This window comes from Megascapheus bottae, chromosome 22 (assembly GCF_031878675.1).
Source record: "Megascapheus bottae isolate mThoBot1 chromosome 22, mThoBot2.hap1, whole genome shotgun sequence".
In the NCBI taxonomy this organism is placed as follows: Eukaryota; Metazoa; Chordata; class Mammalia; order Rodentia; family Geomyidae; genus Megascapheus; species Megascapheus bottae.
Window position 1 is genome coordinate 24,170,699 of NC_143530.1, and position 14,320 is coordinate 24,185,018.

General features: G+C 40.5%; 1 protein-coding gene across 3 annotated transcripts in view; it reads left to right on the top strand.

Annotated features, from left to right (window-relative positions):
• Positions 1-477: 477 nt before the first annotated feature.
• Dusp22 (dual specificity phosphatase 22) overlaps positions 478-14,320 on the top strand; it is a 61,188-nt gene continuing 47,345 nt past the window's right edge. The window contains exons 1-2 of one of the 3 annotated variants that reach the window (XM_090356357.1): positions 478-651; positions 11,071-11,104. In XM_090356357.1, the coding sequence (XP_090212483.1) occupies positions 508-651; positions 11,071-11,104 (178 nt within the window). In that variant the 5' untranslated portion in view covers positions 478-507. Of the gene's footprint in view, positions 652-11,070; positions 11,105-14,320 lie in introns of those variants that run through there. The other 2 variants (XM_090356358.1, XM_090356359.1) reach the window with 2 other exon arrangements.

Here is a 14,320-nt window from a genome sequence, read left to right on the forward strand (position 1 = left end):
AATGTGTAGTGCTCAGAAAACCCAGACAGGGGAGCCCCAAGGACCAGGGTTCTGATCATCATCAGATTCACGAGGTAGTCAAGGCAGGGAAGAGACTGCTGGTAACAGGCCCCCAAGTGGCCCCAGGGGAAAAGACCAGCAGAGAACCCAAATCGCAGTGTGCTTCCAGCCGCCTGCCCCCATCCCCAACTGCCTGACTGCTCGAGCGCTGGGCTTCCCTGGCTTGGGAGTGGCAGGATGGAGGGAGTAGGAGGAGCCTGTGGCGCGTCTGGAGGTCGGGCTGCGCGTGCGCCCAAGGCTTCCCCGCGGCCTACAAACCCCTGGGTGCAAGTCCCAGGCTGTGGGGGAGGAGGGGAGCTCGCACTCCCGGCGCGGGGGCGGGACCCGCAAAGCAAGACCATTTCCAGGTAAAGTCGCCGGGAAGTTCCGGGGCGGCTTAGCGGAAAACACTGCCGTCATGCCAGGTGGCAGTAGCCAGCCTAGTCTCCCGCCCCTCCGCCCCCCAGGATGACTAGTGTCCTTGTTTACTGTGAGCTCCTGCGCCCCGCCGCGCTCCTCCCGCGCCCCACCCTCCCTCCTCCAACTGCGCGCGCAGCGCCCGGCTGGCGTGCTCAGAGCGCGTCCGCCACCATGGGGAATGGGATGAACAAGGTAACGCGTCTCCTGGGATCACGCGTCTCCGTCGTTCGCGTCCGTTTCCCCACATTTTCCAGCTTCCCTCGGGCAGCCTTAGGGTCCACTCAGTGCCCAGACCCCGAGGGGGAGGCTGGCTGCCCACCTGTCAGTCCTACCCTGATTGGACAGGGGGGTGCACTTTCCTGTGTTGGGGAGAGGAGCGGGAGAAGGGCTGTGATGTCTGTTCAGGGGGTGTTCCCATCTTTCTCCGAGGGTTTCCGGGTAAGCAGCCCCCCCCCCGCCCGCGCCTGCCCCGCCCTCTGGTGTGTTCTGTGGCCCAAAGGAGCTGTACCCTTTAAAAGCGTTGACACGTTCCACCCAGACATCCCTCTAGGCCCAGCTCCGAATGGCAATGGCGTGGTTTCTCTCTCTCTCCCCCTTCCCGTCACTCCCAAACTAACCTCTCAGGCTCCCTACCCACATCCTTGGTACACTGGTGATGGACATCTGTCATTTCCTCGTTTCTCCCCAGCTTGGTGTGCCCTAGTGCGCAAACAATCATTCAGATTATTATCATTTTAACTCGTGGTGAAGTTGACAGAAACCAAGAACGGATCTGTTTTTCATGAACAGAATAAGAGAGCCTATTCAGAAGGGATTTGTCCTAGGTTATGTGGTTTCAGCTACAAGGGAAACCTGTTGCTTGGCTACTTGTGCTCACTATGCCTTCTAGAAAAACCTTGTTTCTTTTCTTGCCCTATTCTGTCGGCCACCTTCTCCCCTGCAGGTTCCTCTCACCTTCATTCTAACCAGTGAGAGTGTCTATGACTTTCTTGTCTTTTGGAACAGGGGAAGGTGCCCAATTTTAGCCCTGGCAGTGGAGATTTGTACATTAGTGTCAACCTCAAGGTGAAGGTTTTTGTGATTTGGTTCTTGCTGGTTTAAAGAGAATTCTTGTAAGACTTTTTTTTTTTTTTATGGCTCTCAACAAACATGGAGACTCTACTTAAATGGATCAGATTAGTCTCTGGCTTTAGTATTCTCTTGCCCAACTCTGTATTCCATTCCCCATGTCTTCACATGCATTCAGCTTCCTTACTGAGTAGGTGTATCAAGGTGACTAATTCACACATTCTTTCCCCTTCCCCTCTTCCACCTTCCCCCTATTTGCTCCTTTTTCCCCCTTTCTCCTCTCCCTTCTCTATCCTCCTTGATCCCCCTTCTCTCCCTCTCTTCCTTTTCTCCCTCCTTCCCTTTTTTCCTTTTTCTCTCCTCTTCCTCCCTATCCTCCTCACTCTCTTCCTCCTGTACCCTCCTCTTCTTCTTCTCTTTTTGATTTGTCTGGATCAGCAGTTATTTGATTATGGTTTTATTCTCTCTTCATTTTATTATTTTTTAACTTTTCATTTTAAATTAAGTAAATGTACAGAGGAGTTGACAGTTAACAAAGTACTTTAGTAATACATCTTTATCAGTGTTACCCATATCAACATTTTCAACCCCACCCACCACTTCCCTTGTTTTTCCTAATTTTATGTATTATACATTGTTTTGTTGATTGCATTCTCCTTCATTAATTGTCTTCATTTATCTACCCTTCTCCCCTTGGCCTTACCCCTCCACTTCCAAGTGTTTATTTTGTTGAGTTTTGACTTTACCTTTCTAAGAAATTACACTATTTGAGTTCTCCCTAGAATCAACTATTTTAGATAATATGTTTGTATTATCTGACCACATGTATACTACCCAACGTATTGATTTATTTGTAATTATAGCTACCACATTTGAGGAAAAAAAACATGCAGTCTTTGTCTCTTTGGGCTAAACTTACTTCAGTTAATATAATTTTCCCAAATATTTCCATTTCCTTATGAATGATACCATATCATTCTTTGTAATGGAAGAGTAAAATTCTATTGTGTATGTATATCACATTTTATTGATCCATTCATCAATTGAAGGACATAGTGTTTCAGTGAACATGGTTGTCCTGGTGGTGTTACTGTTTGGTTCTTTCTGAAGGGAAGTGGAAATGGGAATCTAAGGAAAGAAAAAGTGTTCTAGGGGAATTCTACGTATTTACATACCTACTAAAGTGTACCTACCCTCATTTAGTCTATTGTGTCCTGGAGACCTAGCTCATAAATGAAAGAACTGTTGAATATTTTGAGTTGCGAATCATTAACCTAGTTATTTTGGTGACAAGATTTATTCTCTTTCTCTTCTGATTATTTATTTATTTATTTGTTGGCCAATGATCAGGTTTGGAAACAGATTCCTTCTTTCTTGAATAAATACTGAAGTTTGATATATATAAGCACCATAAACTTTTTGCTTTTTTTTTCTGCCAGTCCATGGTCTTGAACTCTGGGCCTGAGTACTGTCCTTGGGCTTTCTCTCTTTTTGCTATGTATGTGGTACCAAATCAAACCTGGGTCTAGGTGAATGCTAGGCAAGCACTTGACGACTAGGCCAAACTCCTGGCCCCACCTCTTGCTTTTTAAATTATTATTAATACTAAAAATTGTTCATAATGAGTGTGAGGGCTCGATTTACATTCTCATTGATTATCCTTAATCTTACCTTGCCTTTGGTAATATCTACAGTTTTCCTCCTTGAATTATTTTGTCCTCTTTCTATGTTTATTTTGTAGTATTTTTATATGTAATTCAAAGAACAAATTGAAGACTAAAAAAGGATTGTTTAGGGAATCACAAATAGTTTCACATTTTTCAGCAAAAGTAGCATATTCATCTGCTTTATAACTTTTCAGTGAACGGATTTCTTGACTACTTTATTACTACCATTTACAATAGAGGCAAACCACATGCACACACTTAGACATACTGTTTGTGCATTTGGTATTGGCTAGGAAAGAGAGGGAGGAGCTGAGAACCTTCCCAGAACCTTCATTGTAGACCAGTGTAGATTATAATGTGAGTTGTGTCTGCAGTTTAAAACTTTTTGGTAGCCACATAAAAAAGTAAAACAGATCACTTTTTAGAATCTATTTTATTCAACTAAATATATCAAAATAGTGTCATTTCAAGAGTAGCCAGTATATAAAATTGTTTATAGAATATCCTGTGCTTTTTTCCCCCTACATCTTTAATGTCTTGTATGGTATCTATATAAAACATAGATCTATCTATATAGATACAGAATGAAATATAGACTTACCTATATTTATATGGAATCACATCTCTTTGAGGGTTTGCTGCATTTAAGTATTCAGTAGGTACCAGTACTTGCTGGTTTAAAGAGGATTCTTAGGGAAAACAAATCCTAACAAAGACATGACAATGAAGAAAGGGAGGGAGGGAAGTGGGGGGAGAAGAAGGGAAGGAAGGAAGGAAGGACAGGAGAGAAAGAAAGAAGTAAAGAGAGAAAGGAAGAAGAAAGGGAAGAAAAGGAAGGAAGAAAGAAAAAAGAAAGAAAAGAAACGAAGAACAAGGAGGAAGACTCGAGGGCCAAAGGTGAAGACAGGCAGTTTCAGGAGAACATGGAAATAGAGGATGTATTTAAAGCCACCTGAAAGGGACCTTCAGTTCAGGCAAAAGATCCTGCTAGATTAAACATGTATCACTTGCGATCAGAAGAAATTTCCCCAAATTACAAAGTTAGGTAGTGGCAAAGGAAATTATTGGAAGCCAGAAACCAAGAGCCACAACTAGCGATGTCCTGTCGATTATGCTGTCATTTGGAATAAAGCTGCTTGTTATTCCCAGCTGTAAAAAGACAAAAGAGGGATTGCTTTTCAGAATGGGGGGAAATAATGCATTTCTAAGAACATTTATAAATAAAAAGTTAATGATAGAAAAAAAGTGTAATCCAGGGCGGGGAAAAATATATCTCAGAATATGTGTGCTCTTGGGTTCCTAGAATACAGTTTCTTTCTCATTTCATACAAATTGATCACCTTTGACCAAAGACTGAACTGAACAATACAGATTCCACTCTGACTGCTTTGGGGATAGTAGTTTTTATTTACATTTCATATCACCATGGTAGAGCTTTTCATAGGTGTGTCCTAATTTCCTGAGTGTTATACAAAGAATGGGAAGGGTACAGCCTGTCCAATTAAAGATGACAGGAAATTGTGATAGCAGCATAGTAGTTTAATCTGTTTTTGAGCTTCATGTCATGTACCTTACTTTTAAAAATCTAAGCCTCACCATAGAATCATGAAGTCAGACTGTCTTATTCCTTGTACAGATTATGCATGTCCTCTGTACAGATTGTGCAATGAAGATGTGGAGAGATTAGCTAGAATGACTAAGGTCTTAATGCAAGAAGTGGTAGGACAAGATTTGGATCCCAGTTTTCACATGAGCTAGCATGTGGATTTGAATACCAGTTCACACATGAGTTAGCATGCTAGTTCATTGCAAGTGAATTATGAAGTCCCTGAAAAATAACTTGAAAACAGCCTCATACACTGAGATTAATTATAAAACAGTGACCCTCTTCCCTTCCTTAATGTTTGACATTGATAAAGGGTAAAAGGTAGGAGGCTGAATTCTTTCATTTTTGTTCCAAGCCCCAAATTGATACTCTTGAGTTGACCAAAACAATTGCCATTGAGCTTATGGTGTGGGGGCCCTGTTTGGAGCATGAAGTGGATGCTACTCGTTTCCATTACTGTTTTGAAGGTGAAATGCACAGAGTTTAGGGAACACAACTAGGTCACCCAGTGGTGAGTGGAAAATCATGGGTATGAATGCCAGGTGATTGGGCTCTTAGTGTTAAGTGTCTTACTACACTAAAGCTCAGCCCAGAAGAGTGTTTCTGGTATGATGAAGGACAAATGAAACTAGCTGTTACATGCGAAGTCATGTTTCTGTGGACCCTTTGAAATCTAAGTTTTCTCAAGAGTCTGAACTTGTCACATCTTTTAGGTGAAGAACTATATGTACAACTTTTATTTTCACTGTCATTGCATGACTCTTAAGTTCTATAATACCTCATTTAAAGCAACAACAGCAATAACCCAGCCATGAGAACGGCATAAGAAGGGAGACAAGTGTTTTAGAACGGTTCTTTCCAGCTGGGTGCTGGTGGCTCACGTCTATAATTTTAGGTACTAGGGAGGCTGAGATCTGAGGATAGTGATTTGAAGTCAGCCTAGGAAGGAAAGTTGGAGAGCATCTTGTCTCTAATAAACAATCCAGAAAAAGATGGAAGTAGAGTTGTGGATGGTAGACTGGTAGAGTGCTAGCCTTGAGCAGAAAGAAGCTCAGGGACAGTGCCAAGGCCCAAGTTTGAACCCCAGAACTGGCACAACTCCCATCTCCCCCCTTCCTCCTCCCACAAGAATGGCTTTTGCCTTTGTGGGAATATAAGGGAGCACAAGGTAGAGAGAAGAGTTTCAGCAACTGCATAGTTAACATTTTGAATCGTTTAATTATTTGCTGTGGGGACTATCGTGAACATTACAGGAAGTTTAACAACATCCCAGACCAGTGCCCTACCGGTTGCATCCTTCTCCCATACTGGATCAACCAAAAGTATCTCATACATTAATAGATATTACTGGATAGGTACCAGTTTGTCTCCATTTAGAGGACCATTGATCTGTTACTCTGCCACAGCATCTCCTGAGGTCTGTGAATCTGAATGAAGATTAAGAAGTGAAATAGAGCTTAACAGATTGAGGAGCACTGTTTCAGTAGGGGAAGGAGCCAGAAGGTTGGTACTTTTGTGTCACTAAAATGCTGCTGCTTATGTCTGGCTCCTAGTGACTTCATCTATACAGTAATCTGTTTATTAAATTATACTTTGGGGCCGGGAGTTTGGCCTAGTGGTAGAGTGCTTGCCTACCATGCACAAAGACCCAGGTTCAATTCCTTGGTATCCCACATACATAGCAAAAAGCTGGAAGTGGTGCTGAGGCTCAAGTGGTAGAGTGCTAGCCTTGAGAAAGTCCAAGGGCAGGGTTCATGCCCTGAGCTCAAGCCCAGTACTGGCAAAAAAAAATTATACTTTTGAACAACCACTGTTGTCAAGGTATGGTGTCAGATCTGGTAGTGGAAAATACATAAGACAGATATAATGACTCTGCTGCCCAAATTGGTCTCAGGAATCTTATAGAAGATTCCCTTTCTAAGGATTTAAATAAGCAGCCACTGTTCAGGGCTGGTAATGGTGCTCATTGCTTTTCCACTACATCTACTTATAAATGTTTTCTCTTTGAATTTTTGTTTGGTAGGGAGTGAGGGTACTAGACATTGAGCTCAATGCTTTGAATGTACTAAATAAACACTACCATTAAGGTACAACTTTGTCCCATTTTATTTAATGGCTTAGTTGTCCGGACTGTCCTTAAATTTGTGATCCTCCTGCCCCAAGCCTTCTGTGTAGCTGGAATTCCAGATATGTACCACCGTGTTAGATCTCCCTTTATTTTTAACTTTTCACATTTGACAGAGAAGGTACTCAAGGTAGGGTTATAAGGGTATCCAAGTATATTCTCAAATTCTTCCATTTGTAAACATAAACTCATTAAGACTGTGGCCAAATGATAGTAAGAAAGTCTCCATGACACTTAACTCTTCAGGGAATCCACCAAAACTTTCCCTGTGATCTCTGACTTTGTAACCCAGAAAGTCTTCTGGATTAGGAGGAATTAAGATCCCCCCACTCCTAGCCACCTGGAGCATGTGGCATCAAGTACAGTGTAATATGTGGTTGTGAAAAATGTTGATTTAGTAGCTCTTACTATGTTATTTCTTTGGTGTAATCTGAAAGTGTTTCTGCATAAGTACTCTGATTTTGTTACCTGTGCCTAAACAGTCTGGTAACAGAAAACAGAACTCTCTTTGACCAGCAGGACCCCAGATAACCTTTTCCTATGTGAGTTTATGCATTGATTACCTCTAGGCTTTAGTGAATACCATCCAGGAATATGGTGTGCCCTGCTGTGGTTCTTATATGGCTAATCCCTCTCATCTCCCCCCAAAATTACTAGTGAAACTTGATTCTTAAAATAATGACGCTAAGAGGTGATAGAACCTGTTGGATACAAAGGGAACATGCTGGAATGGATTGATAGTTTCTTCATAGGAATGAGTTAGCTGCCTCTTCCACATGAAATACTTTGCATTCTGCCAGAGAGCCCTCAGCAGAAGCTCCCACCCTTTCTTGATCTTGTTTCATGATTCTGTATGGAGAAGAAACTGAATATGACTACAGAAGTGGGAATGAGCAATTTGCTTTCTATTTCCAGCCTTTGAAATTCTAGTTCACGCTCCTGGTCTAGAAAAAGAATGTGAAAGTTGATATTGTGTCCTTGTTTCAGAGTGTGTGTGTGTGTGTGTGTGTGTGTGCATGCGTGTGTGCACACACGCGAGCACCAACATGCCTACACACGTACATGTACAAGTCTTGGCATGAACTCAGGTGCTAGGCACTGTTGCTGAGCTTTTTTGCTCAAGGCCCGTGCTCTTCTGCTTGAGCCACAGCTCTACTTCTGGCTTTTTAATAGTTAATTGGACATAAGAGTCTCAAGGATTTTCCTTCCCGGTCTGGCTTCAAACTATGATCCTTGGATCTTAGACTACTGAGTAGCTAAGATAACAGGCATGAGCTAGAGCCCAATAAACTTCCCATATATGTAAAATACCCAACCAGATTTTGTATAATGACTCATCTCTTTATCCAGAGGTTCTTTCCTTACTTTTTTATACTCCAGCAACCATTTGGGTCCTTACATGGAAACCCACTCAAGAGGAAGCAGAAGGGTTTGGTCTCTCTGGCTTAGCTTTCATTAAACATTGCCAACCATGTCCTTATTTTCCTTGCTCTGCCTTCTCCCACTCTGTTAATATTGTTTATTGTTCTGTTGTTCATTGAAAAACCATTTATATGAGTACCTACCTAAAGTAGAACCAATCAAGTTTAGGAAAAAAATGTCAGCAGTTCTTGTCTGTATGTTCCATATCACGTATATTTCAAAAGAAAGACAAAGAACATTAAAAAAAATGAATTTGCTGCACTGAGCCAAACCCACATAAATGGAGTGCAATGATAGTTCATATCCTTTTCCATTTCATAGCATCTGGTCTTTTTGTAGTATTCACCTTAAGTCTCTTTCCTATGCTCTGTAATTAAGGTTGTATTTGCTTCTATAATGAGCATCTGCTGTTTAGTTTTCTTAGTTATTCCATATACAGGGAGTAATTGTTGCATAGTTTCAAGGTGACAACTGTTGATATATAATTTAAATTGTATCAGTGTAAGTCACCCAGTCTCAGTCTCATGTTTGATCAGTTGGTCTTTGTCACCATCAGCCAAAACAATCTTTAGTATCTAATGTTCTTTAATATCTAATGTCATAGGGGAGATCTTGATGAATGATCAGCCACATGTGAAAAAGTTCCAAGTGGCCAAGAACTATTAGAGAACAAATGGGTCCACCTCCAAGATGAACTTGCATTTCTTATGTTTTAAAGCAGCAAGGATGAGTTATCTACTCTTTCTCCCAGGAGACCTTAGGAACTGGTTGTGTTTCAAGAAACACAGTTTCAAGTATCTATCAAGTGTCTCTTTAACAGTGGCCAATGCTGTTTCTAGCTGAGATGTGGTCTTATGTTTTCACAGCTACAGAGCTAAGAAACAGACTTGCCTGCCTCCTACTGGGACTTCAGTCAAGGAGATAAATGACCTTAAAGGATCCATGAGGCATTTTCCAGGTTAATTTTGTGTCCCATGTTTTGAGGCAGCTAGGAGGATTATTGTCCCTGCTCAGATCACTTAGGTTTTGCCAGTTGTCTTAGAGTAATTATGCATGCTATGGCTTCTCTATATGGCTGTACAGAGTCTAACCCTGCAATTCTGACAGAACAATAAAGCCTCTGCGGTAACTCAGCACATGCTGGCAGTTTGTAGCAAAGCAGCCACTCCTCAGAAAGATGACGGACAACGTCAGACCATGTAAAGAACATGACACAGGCTGCTGTGTCATGACATGGGTTTTTTCAGTGGGAGTAGACAAAAATAGGGACATGGACAAGTGAGCAGGAAGGTACAGTTAAGACTTCTGCAAAGCCAGTGAGATGTGTGTGCTTGGAAATCATGGTAGTGAGGATGTGAGCATATTTTTAGCTTCTAGGGCATGTCCATGTGTGGATTTCACAGTGGCCATGCAAAGGATTGGCAAGATAAGAATTACCTCTCAGGAATGAGAGGTAGCTCAAGTGCCTGTTCAAGGTTCAGACTTTAAATCCCAATACTGCAAAAAGAAAATACCTTGGAACATTGCAAATTATGGGCTCCTTGTGAAAAATACCATTCTCAGTTTACATCTCTACTCTGCTAAAAGATTCCATATGGAAAATCAAGCAAAAAAGAGGGTTTGTTCAGAAATATCTTTAGTTTTCTGTTGGTACTAGAGTACTGTCTCTTAGCTTTTTCACTTAAGGCTGGCATTCTACCACCTGAGCCACAGTTTTTTTGTTTTTTGTTTTTGTTTTTGGCTTATTTAGTGGTTAATTGGAAGCTCAGAGTCTCATGGGCTTTCCTGCCTGGGCTGGCTCCAAACTGTAGTGCTTAGATCTCAGTATCTTGAGTAGCTAAGATTACAGGTATGAGCCACTGGCACTTGCTTAGAAATCTATTTTAACAGGATCTGGATTTCTAGTGGATATCTGGTTTGAGAACCACTGCCATAGAATATGTAGGTGTTTTGGAGCAAATGTCTGTGTTTTTTGGATGTTGTTTTGTTTTGGTTTTTTTGCCAGTCCTGGGGCTTGAACTTAAGGCCTAAGCACTGTCCTTGGGCTCTTTCCAGGCTAGAGCTCTGCCACTTGAGCCACAACACCACTTCTGGCTTTTCTCTTTCTATTTGGTACTGAGGAATTGAACCTGGGTCTTTGTGCATGCTAGGCAAGCACTCTATCACTAGGCCAAACTCCTGGCCCCAATGTCTGTTTTTAATTTGTGGAATTCATGAACGCAGCAACTCAGTGGTCATTGTCTCTGGAGCTGAGGTACACCTGCCCAAGTAGCTTTCTAACCTAGCAGAAAGACAGACCTACTTATATCTGGCCACCACATTTTTTAATGGTCAAGACTGTTAAGAATGCAGGACATGCTCCCCCCAGGGATGGTTTAGAAACTGGCCCACCTGGAAGCTACCTTAGCATGCCCACAGTTGAGCAGCAGAGGACAAAGTTTGCCAGGGCTATTAAAAGTATGATGGGGTAAGGTGGGCTCTCAGAATGCTCTAGAGTATCATCTGGATCTTATGCTCAGTGACTTGAAGCACACATTCTGAGCCCCACTGAGCAAGTTTCCTAGTGGCCAGGTGCAGACTGGAGTGTGCACATGGGGTCATCTGTTCCCTTTCACGGAAGGTGCTTCGATTTTGTTAGTATCTGCTAGGGTGAGGTTCCCACCTTGGTGCCAACAATAGCATGGACTTTGAGAATGTGATACTTACATCTGTTTCTCTCCTAGATTCTGTCAGGCCTGTACATCGGCAACTTCAAAGGTGAGTTCTCCCTTTCCTTTTAATCATTGTGGTAAAATATACACAACATAAAATATATTTCTAAATGTTCAGGTCAATTACCTGAGGGACTGTGTGACAGTCTCACTATCCATCGTCAGAACACTTTCCTCTTCCCAAACTTAACCTCTGCCCTGTTAAACTCTAACTCCTTATTGCCCTGCATTGTCATTATGAATCATACAGCATTTGTTCTTTTATGACAGGACTGTTGCACTGAGCATAATGTTTTGTCTTCATCCACATTGTAGCATATGTAAGAATTCATTTTTTAAGCCCTACTTAACTTATTCACCTTTTGCTTTGCAAATGTCTACTGGTGAACATGAGTTATTTCCACTAAAGATGAATTTTTTATTATTATTATTATTATTGTTATTGTTATTATTATTATTGCCTGCCCTGGTGCTTGACTTCAGGGCCTGGGTACCATCCTTGGATACTTTTGTTTTTTGCTCAAGGTTGGTGCCCTGCCACTTGAGCCACAGTGGCACTTCCAGTATGTCATACTGAGGAATTGAACCCAGGGCTAGACAAGCACTCTACCACTCGGCCAACTCCCAGCCCATATGAACTCATTTTTAAAGAGTGACTTCTGTGAGATTCACAGGCACAGTACAGATTCCTGTCTGCACATGTTTCTTCTGCAAATAGCCACCATTTTCACCTATGCCCTGGTACTCCTGCCATCATTAATTGTAAGGCTACCTAGGCTCCAACACTGCCTTTTAACTTCCTATGCTTACTGGCATGTTAGTATCAAAGATGGTGTATAATAGGCACATTTAGCAAACATGTAACATATTTATACTCTTCCCACTTTTGATTTATTCATTGATGACAATTTTTTTAAAGCCTACTCAAAATTTTATTGTAAAGGTGATATACAAAAGGGTTACAGTTACGTATTATAAGGTAATGAGTACCTTTCTTGTCAAACATTGTTACTCCCTTCTATGTTTTTCTCCCACTTCTGCTTTTTTTTTAGAAGTCTTATTATTTTTTTTAATCATCAAGAGACACAAGTGGCAGTTTCAGCTACAGTAGATTATGCTAGTGTTGACTTCTCACACACTTCCCTGTCATTGTTCAGTATTTAGTGAGTTGAAGTCACTAAATTGACTTTTATATATTTATATTGATTATATTTTATACATTTATAGATTTTACATTTCATATTATATATTTTATAGTTTTATATTGACTTTTATATATTTATATTAATTGACTTTTCCTCATCCACTGAATAAATCAGATGATGATCATCAGTCTTGTGGGTTTATTGAGGGTTCTAGTCTGCCTGCTGTGTCACATTCCATGTTAGAGTAACTAATAATCAGTGAAAACAGTAGCTCCTGAACATTGAGATGAAATGCAATTAATAAGATGCCAGACCTAAGAAACTTGACAATATGACAGCAAACGCTGTCATATTATGCTAGAAAGAACTAAGCACTGAGAAAATAGCTGAAATTCTCAGTATTGAAATTTTATGTTTAAATCTTTTTGTTTTACATTGGAAGTCACAAGGAAATAATATAAAATGATGATAAAATACAATATCATTAATAACAAGTAAAAATTTTCAAAAACTCGTATCAGAAGAATAAAACAACAAGAAGTAGAGAACATTAGGGGATACAAGATCAGTACAAACATTTTTCTTATGCCTCAAAAAGGAAAGCACCCAAGAATAAAAATATATTGTGATCATTACACTGCATGTTTGCACTTCCCTTGTTTCTTTACTGATTTAATTTTCCATCATCTTTTTTGTTATTATTTTTTATTGTAATTAACTCAAGGATTACATTATATTTGCCAGATAGAAGGTGCATTAATTCACAAACATTGATAGCCTTTGTCATGTCTTGGTCTCCATTTCCCACCCCAACCCCTGCCCCTCATCTTGTTTTCCCCCCTTCCCTATCATATTTCAAATAACCAAATAAGCATATATAAAATATATCAGATAACAAGGTGAAATACAGTAACAATATGAGATAACCAAGGGACAACAAAAGAGAAGAGAAATAACAGAGTACATTAAGAACAACAATCACACATTATATGGCTCTTGTTTCCATATCCTGGAGGTCCTTTCATTTAGCCTCCTTCTATATGTCCTTATATATCTAGGTTTTGCCCTATTTGTAAACCTCTGCTAGGAGATTCCAAGTTTTATACTAATTATGAAAACTGAGGGAAACCATTGAGCCTGCGTTCCTTTGAGTCTGGCTTTCATCTTTTACTTTAACCATTAAGAGAGCTTGTTTCTAAAAGGAAGCTTAGCATTCCTCTAGAGTCTACCACTGTATCTCTAAATTCATTTTTATTAAAAGTTTTTATTAACACAGTCTTTACATCATATTTCAAATGTCATGTTCTACCAACAAGTATTCAAGAAAAGAAATCTCTATGTGCAATCACTGGCGCATAAATTTAAGAACATAATTTAAATTAAGCTGAGTCTGTGTATGTCATAGATACATATCTATTTATATATCAATATATGTCTATAGAACATATATCCTATCATAGACATCTCTCTCTCTCGATATATATATATTCAACTTCATGTCAATGACCTGGGATACCTTAGTATTGAGTCATTGCTCTTGTATTGTTTAGATCTAATACCCACATTTCAAGGACATGCAGTATATTGACTAATCGAAAGGATAGCAAGCCTTGCAACTGTTTTGTTGACATTAACTTGCTCATTCCTTCTATAGACCTGCTGGGAACATGTCATGTTCTACAAGTCAGCTATAAGCAAATGTTCTCATCCACAGATGGTCAGAGTCCAGCTCAGGTACTACCTAGGAAAAGATCTGAAGAGCAGAGAACTTGTTGGGTGTCTTGCCTTGGAATCTCAGGATGTCCACAAGGCCCTGATATTTTCACAGATAAGTTACCCAAGTCGAGTATGTAGCTTAGAGATGACAGCAGCAGCATCACGCACCATGGTGCGGACCAACCAACAAGTGAGGCCTTTTAATCCCCTTATTATGGACTGGGGCTGTCTTGAGAGTAATGTTCATGCCCTTGAAGCCATAGTACCCTGCCAAGTCTATAGTAAGCATGTGTGAGCAAGGATAGTAACTTCTTTCTTCAAGGAAGTAAATGTAGCTGATGTGTACTTTTAGCATGGCCTCTCTTTTATTCATCTCCTTTATTTACCCTTTTCCTTTAAAT